Raw genomic sequence first — 8,472 nt, 5'->3', positions numbered from 1 at the left:
TCTGACTATTATTATGATCAACATTACAGAACTCTTCTATCACCAAAAAGATCTCCCTCCTGCTATTCCTTTCTAGTGACACAGACTCTCATCTCTGCCCTCACCTTCTGTCACTACCCCTAATCCTGATAACTACTAATCTGCTTCCCATCTCTATAATTTTGTCATTTCAAGACTTATATAAATGGAATCATATCTGATCTTTTGAGACTGACTTTTTTTTTTTAACTTTTCAGTGGGTTTTGTCATACATTGATAAGAATCAGCCATAGAGTTACACGTATTCCCCATTCCGATTCCCCCTCCCACCTCCCTCTCCACCCGATTCCTCTGGGTCTTCCCAGCCCACCAGGCCCGAGCACTTGACTCATGCATCCCACCTGGGCTGGTGATCTGTTTCACCATAGATAATATACATGCTGTTCTTTCGAAACATCCCACCCTCACCTTCTCCCACAGAGTTCAAAAGTCTGTTCTGTACTTCTGTGTCTCTTTTTCTGTTTTGCATATAGGGTTATCTTAACATCTTTCTAGATTCCATATATATGTGTTAGTATACTGTAATGTTCTTTGTCTTTCTGGCTTACTTCACTCTGTATAATGGGCTCCAGTTTCATCCATCTCATTAGAACTGATTCAAATGAATTCTTTTTAACGGCTGAGTAATATTCCATGGTGTATATGTACCACAGCTTCCTTATCCATTCGTCTGCTGATGGGCATCTAGGTTGCTTCCATGTCCTGGCTATTATAAACAGTGCTGCGATGAACATTGGGGTGCACGTGTTGAGACTGACTTTTTTTTCACTCACCATTATGTTCTTGAGATCTACCCAAATTATATGGGTCAATGGTTCATTCCTTTTAATTCTGGGGAGTTCTAGACAGTTCATTAAGTCAAGAAAAGGAAATAAAAGGCATGTAGATTAGAAAAGAAGGAATAAAACTGTATTTTCAGGTGTCATAAAGATTTATGCAGAAAATACAAGAGAATCTATGAAAAATCTGGAACCAAGGAATAAGTTTATTAAGGTCACAGGATACAAGATAAACGTACAAAAGTTAGCTGTATTTCTGATGATGATACTACCTAAAGAAATCTACAGATTCAGTGGAATCCCTATCAAATTACCTGTGGCATCTTTCACAGAATTAGAACAAAAAATTTCTCAATTTGTATGGAAACACAAAAGACTCCGCATAGCCAAAGCAATCTTGAGAAAGAAAACTGGAGCTGGAAGAATCAGCCTTTCTAATTTCAGACTATGCTACAAAATTACAGTCATCAAGACAGGATGTACTGGCACAAAAACAGAAATATAGACCAATGGAACAAGATAGAAAGCCCAGAGATAAAACCACACACTTCTGGGCACCTTATCTTTGACAAATAAGACAAGACCATACAAAGAGCTTAAATCTATTTCTCACTTCCACTGTATAGTCATAAGGGATTTGATTTAGGTCATATCTGAATGGTCTAGTGGTATTCTCCACTTTCTTCAATTTCCACCTCCCAGAGTAATGGAAATAAAAGCAAAAATAAACAAATGGAAACTGAAAGTGAAAGTGTTAATTGCTCAGTCATGTCCAACTCTTTGTGATCCCATAGGCTATACCCCGCCAGGTTCCTCTGTTCATGGGATTCTCCAGGCAAGAATACTAGAGTAAGGAGCCATTCTCTTCTCCAGAGGATCTTCCCAACCCAGGGATCGAACTGGGGTCTCCTGCATTACAAGTGGATTCTTTACCATATGAGTCACCAGGGAAGCCCATAAATGGAATCTAATTAAACTTAAAAGCTTTTGCACAGCAAGGAAACTGTAAACAAGATGAAAAAGCAACCCTCACAATGAGAGACAATAATTGCAAATGAAGCAACTGACAAAGGATTAATCTTCAAAATATATAAGTAGCTCATGCAGCTCAACATCAGAAAAACAAATAACCCAATCAAAAAATGGGCAGAAGACCTAAACAGACATTTCTCCAAAGAAGACATCCAGAGGGCTAATAAACACATGAAAAAAAAAATGCTTAACATTGCTTATTATTAGAGAAACGCAAAGCAAAACTACAGTGAAGTATCACCTCACACCCGTCAGAATGGCCATCATAAAAAATCTACAAAAAATACATGCTGGAGAGGATATGGAGGAAAGGGAACCCTGCTGCACTGTTGATGGGAATGTAAATTGATTCAGCCACTATGGAGAACAGTATGAAGATTCTGAAAAAACTAGGAATAAAACTACCATATGACCCAGCTGAGAAAGCCACAATTTAAAAAGACATATGTATTCAAATGTTCATTGCAATACTATTTACAATAGCCAGGACATGGAAGCAAACTAGATGTCCATCGACAGATGAATGGATAAAGAAGTGTAGTACACATATACAATGGAGTATTAGCCATAAAACAGAACAAATTTGAGTCAGTTCCAGTGAGGTGGATGAACCTAGAGCCTGTTATATGGAAAGAAGTAAGTCAGAAAGAGAAAACAAATATTGTATATTAATGCATATATATGGAATCTAGAAAAATGGTAGTGATGAACTTTTTTGCAAGGCAGGAATAAAGACTCAGACATGGAGAACAGACTTATGGACACAGTGAGGGAAGGAGAGGGTGGGACAAACTGAAAGAGTGTCCGTTTTTTACCATATGAGCCACCAGGGAAGCTCATAAATGGAATCTAATTAAACTTAAAAGCTTTTGCACAGCAAAGGAAACTGAACAAGATGAAAAGACAACCCTCAGAATGAGAGAAAATAATTGCAAATGAAGCAACCAACAAAGGATTAATCTTCATTTTTATATACATTACCATTTGTAATATATACATTACCATTTGTAAAATATTATATACATTATCATTTGTAAAATGGGCTTTCCAGGTGGCACTAGTGGAAAAGAATCTACCTGCCAATGCAGAAGATGTAAGAGATGCGAGTTCAATCCCTGGGTTGGGAAGATCCCCTGGAGCAGGGTATGGCAACCCACTCCAGTATTCTTGCCTAGAGAATCCCATGGACAGAGGAGCCTGGTGGGCTACAGTCGGTAGAGTCGCAAAGAGTAAGACACGACTGAAGCGACTTAGCATACATGCATGCATTTGTAAAATAGATAGCTGATGAGAAGTTGCCTTGGCACAGGGAGCTCAGCATGCTGCTCTGAGACAACCGAGAGGAGTGGGATGGTGTGGGAGGTGGGAGGGAAGTTCTAGAGGGAGGGGACACGTGTATACCTATGGCTGATTCCTGGTGATATATGGCAGAAATGAACACAACATTGTAAAGAAATTATTCTCCAATTAAAAACAAATAAATTTTAAAAATTAGTTATATTGCTATGTCCTATCACAGATCATAAGAACACTGAAATTAAAAACACATCAGTCACAACCATTCCAAAAAATAAAATGCTTACGTGAATATATAATAAAACATGTACAGAAATTGTAGGCTGAAAATTACAGACTGTAGATAAAAAATTGAAGAAGATATAAATAAATGAAGACACACTGTGATTATAGATTGTAAGATTCAGCTGGGAAAGATGTAAACTCTCCTTAAATTTATAGATACATTTAGCACAATTTCTATCAAAATCCCAGTAAGGTTTATTGTGGATATAGATAAGATTATCTGCTCTATATTTCATCTGTAGAGAAATTTGCAAAGGAATGAGAATAGCTAAAACAAAGAACAAATGTGGAGAAATTATTCTACCAGATATCAAGACTTATGTAGCTAAAGTAACCAAGATTGTGTGGTCATGGTGGAGGGATAGACACACAGTTCAATTGAATAGAAATAGCCCTACACAAGTGCAACCAACTGATATTTCACAAATGTGCAAAAGTAATTCAATAGAAGAAAATATCTTTTTCAACAAATATTGCTGGAGCAATTGGAAGTCTGTAGGCAGAGAAAAAAGGCTCTCAACCTAAACCTAACAATTTACACAAAAATTAACCCAAATTGTATCAGATTTAGAAGTAAAATGTAAACTTCTGGAAGAAAACACAGGAAAAATGTTCAGACCTAGGGCTAGGTGAAGAGTTCTTAGAGATGAAGAGCATAATCCGTAAAAGAAAAAAAACATAAATTAGATTTAATCAAAATTTAAAACTTTCACTCTATGAGATCCTGTGAAAAGGATAAATGAAAAGACAAATTAAAAATTGGAAGAAAAAATTGGGTGAAATATTTGCAAACCATATATGTGACAAATAACTTGTATCTAGAATATAGAAACAACTCTCAAAACTCAACAGAAAAAAGTACACAATCCAGCTGGAAGAAAAACGTGAAAAGATATTTCACTGAAGAGGGTACACGGATGGCAAAGGAGCACATGAAATGGTGCTCAGCATCACTAGCAATTAGAAAAATGCCAATTAAGACCACATGGGATTCCTTACATATCTATTAGAACAGTTAAAATTAAAAATAGTGACAATACCAAATGCCAGCCATGATGCAGAGAAACTGATTCTTTTATACATCGCTTGAGTGAATGTTAAATGGTACAACCACACTCTAGAAAATAGTTAGGCAGTTTTTGTTTTTTTGTTTTTTAAACTAAACTAAATATATAATGACTATACTACCCAACAAATGCACTCTTGGGCATATATTCCAGAGAAATGAAAATGTAGTTCCAAAAACCTATAGACAAGTGTTCATAGCAGCTTTATTTATTTTAAGGTATTCACTAAAACAGGTTTTATGTTTTTAAGCAAGTTTTAGGTTCACAGCAAAATTGAGAAGGGACAGATATTTCCCATACACTGTCTGCCCCTACCCATTCAAGGCTCCTCTATTTTAATATCTGCCACCAGAACTGTGCATTTATTACAATTGACATATCTACATTAACCCGTCATAATCACCCCAAGTCCATAGTTTCATATGAAGATTCACTGTTGGCGTTGTACATTCTTTGGATTTGGACACATGTATATTGACATGAATCCACTATTATAGTATCACATAGACTATCTTCACCAGACCCCCCCCCCCCCCGCCCCTGTTATCTGTGCCCTACGTACTCATCTCTTCCCCCATTCCAACCCCTGGTAACCAATGATCTTTTTATCATATCCCTTTTGAGAAAGTCACATAGCTGGAATTATACAGTAGGTAGCCTTCTTGGTTCAGGTTCTTTTACTTAGCGACTTGCATTTAAGCTTCCTCCATGTCTATTTATAGCTTGATAGCTCTTTTTTTTTTTTTTTAGAGCTGAATAATATCCCATTTTCTGGATGTGTCTTAGTTTATTTATCTTCTCACCTACTGAAGGGCATCTTGGTTGCCTCCAAATGTTGTCATTTATGAATAAAGCTGTGTGCAGATTTTTGTCTGGACATAACAAAACAGAACGAGGAGTACAGAACAAGTACAGAACAAGCGCACAATTTGGGTGCAGATTTTGGATCTGCAGAACAAGGGTTCAGAACAAGGGTACAGAACAAGGAGTGCAATTGTAGGATCACATGGGTAAGAATATGCTTAGTTTTGTAAGAAACCACCAAGCTGTCTTCCAAAATTACTATACCATTTTTCTTTCTCACCATCAATGAGTGAGACTTCCTATTGCTCCACTTCCTTGCTCGCATTTACTGTTTTCAGTAGTCTCAGTTTAGGTCACTTTAACAGGTGTGAAATGGTACTTATTATTGTTTTAGCTCTTTACGCTTTTACTATGCTCCCTGACTTGTCAGATTTATTACTGCTAAATAGAAATTAACTATCTGTATTTTTTTTTTCTTTTTTGGCCAGGCAGACGTCACATGCTTCGATGCATGGGTGACTTGGGAATCTGTAGACCGGCTTGCAGACAGTCTGAAGAGCCCTACCTCTATTGCAGAAATTATCAATCCTGCTGCCTCCCTTCCTATGTAAGGATAGACATTTCTGGCAAAGAGGGGAAAAATGACTGGAACCGAGAGAATCGCTGGCCAAAAGTATCTTGAGAGGTAGTGGTCACTATCCTCAACCGGCTGCCAATACTCCTTTATTAAAATTAATGCACCTGTCACTCTTGTGTGTTTCTCATCCATTGGAAAACATGAAAGTGAAAGTGAAATCGCTCAGTCATGTCTGACTCTTTGCGACCCCGTGGACTATAGCCCCCCAGGCTCCTCCGTCCGTAGGATTCTCCAGGCAAGAATACTGGAGTGGGTTGGAAAACATAGTGAGAGATTAAATTTTGCATGGTAAGATATCTTTGCTATTCTGGATTGCCATTTCCTTCTCGGTGGGATCTTCCCAATCCAAGGGTTGAATCCACGTCTCCTGTGGCTCCTGCACTGGCAGGTGAGTTTTTTCTTTTTTAACCACTGAAACACCTGGGAAGTCTTTTAGGTCACTATTCAACTAATTTACTCAGATAAAGGAAAATGCAAAGATTAAGCCCTAAATTGTAAAAAGGAAAGGAAAGTGAAAGTCGCTCAGTCGTATCCAACTCTTTGTGACCCCATGGACTATAGTGTCCATGGAATTCTCCAGGCCAGAATACTGGAGGGGGTAGCCATTCCCTTCTCCAGGGGGTCTTCCCAACCCAGGGATCAAACCTAGGTCTCCTGCATTGAAGGTAGTTCTTTACCTGCTGAGCAACAAGGGAAGCCCCCCAAATTGTAAAACATACAAGGAAATAAGACACCATGAATTTAAATCAGCAGAAACCATAGACCAGAGATTCAGCCTTTCAAAGACTTAAAATATTAGAATTGCTAGTAATAATAATATAAAAATTGAATTAATGAGATTTTAATTTCCTATCATCAATTGGGTATTATCTGACCCTTATGAAGAAGCACCCTAATGTTAAGCGGAAATGGTATGTTCAGAACTGAGACTTACTAGGCATGGAAAGCAGAAATGAACTGCATGAACAAGTGGCTCAGGTGCCTATGTTATTTGCTTTATTGCCTCTCCTTTGTCACATATTGATAGTGTCACTAATGGTATCAATTCCTATGGTTAGCTAACAAATGAGAGATAAACAAGGCTTTACATGGTACTTTACATGGTAAAGTGGTTTACATGATATGTGAACACCAGCCAAGAGTTCTGATAGCCTAATTTAGAGGTGGCCCTGAAATTAGACAGTGAGTAAGAAACTCCCTTTGGTAGAAAGAGGGAAACTCTAAGGTTTTGATCTATAGTAATTCATGGGCAGTGATATAGGGTTGAGGGGTGGGTTGCTCAGGATCTCAGAGCAAGATTAGTAGATTTGTTAACAGTGAGGTATGTGGTAGAGTTTCATGGACCTTTCTGAGAAGAGATGGGGTGTGAATATATGTTTGTGCCATCAGGGGGAGACAAAGCTTTCAGCAATAAGGTGGACAAAAGGACCCACCTTTTCACCCCTAGTTAAGGGAGCATCCCGGTCCCTGGATGTCCATATGTGAATAAGGCTTGGTTAAGGAAACAAGTCTATGAAGCCAGCTTTTCGATAACTTCTATTCCACCTTGAAGCAACTGGGGTAAAAAGGAGTTCTCATAGCTCATACCTGGGCCAGCCAGTTTCCTACAGTGAGTGATAATGTTAAGGCATTTATAAAATGCATCCTTTCCTCTGAGGTATCTGCTGTTATAAAGAAAGCCTTTGGTGTCCTAGGACTACTCTCCTAAACACAAGGACTTAGAATTTTTATTGTCACCATTTACGCTGCCATCAAGAGGCAGGACTAATACAAGGAGTGCCTCTGGTATCTCAAAACACTTGCTGAGAAGGCAGAAGGACAAATGGAAAGATCAGAGCTGGAATACTTCAAGTAATCAAGGCTGTGCATAGGTAAGCTACAAACTAGGAACACTAAAAATTGATTAAAACTTGTGGAAATAATTAGAAATTTCAAGAAAAGCACCAAGGAGTTTATCTACTGGAAATGCTGGAAATTTGGGGAACTTCTTTACACAGCCTAGAATTACACATTGATGGAGGGTGGGAGTGGGTGACTGTGATATTTTTCAGTGCGTTTATCTATATGACTTGAGCTATCACTTTGAAGATAGGGAGGGTGATGGTCAAGGGGAAGTCGTGAGCTTTGAAGAACTTATGGGAGAGAAATATGGTTTTCAGGGCTGGGTCAGACTTTTAATCTTCTTTATTCCTGTTATTTATTCCCAGTAGGTTGAAGCAGGTGCTACTGATACAATTCTATCCATAGCCTCTCCTTCCCAAGCATACGTGGATGGGGAAGAAGTGATAGTTTCCTTGACCAAAACCATTTGGCGTGGAACACAGCAGGATTGATGATTCTTACATACTGCTTTTATTACTTCATCAGCAGCGCATTTTTTCCTGCAGTGCCCTGAGTTGTTCCAGCATTTTCTTCTACCACCATAGGCTGAAAAGTAAAAGGAAAGATCACTGATTTTAGGTATGAGGCTCTCAACTTTACAAGCATGACTGTATATTTGGCAACCAACAACTTGTAAGATTTCCAGCTCAGG

At 38.3% G+C, this 8,472-nt stretch overlaps 1 protein-coding gene across 1 annotated transcript; it reads left to right on the top strand.

The window, feature by feature from the left end:
• The first annotated feature begins 5,504 nt into the window (after window positions 1–5,504).
• On the top strand, window positions 5,505–5,984 carry LOC136157174 (beta-defensin 119). Its single transcript, XM_065919174.1, has 2 exons — window positions 5,505–5,508; window positions 5,791–5,984. Exons 1-2 carry the CDS (start codon window positions 5,505–5,507, stop codon window positions 5,982–5,984), a joined length of 198 nt encoding a protein of 65 aa, XP_065775246.1.
• The last annotated feature ends 2,488 nt before the right edge of the window (window positions 5,985–8,472 follow it).

The sequence above is a fragment of the Muntiacus reevesi genome, chromosome 2 (genome assembly GCF_963930625.1).
Source record: "Muntiacus reevesi chromosome 2, mMunRee1.1, whole genome shotgun sequence".
NCBI lineage: Eukaryota > Metazoa > Chordata > Mammalia > Artiodactyla > Cervidae > Muntiacus > Muntiacus reevesi.
The sequence above is the reverse complement of the archived record's forward strand: the minus strand, read 5'-3'. Positions and strand labels throughout refer to the sequence as shown.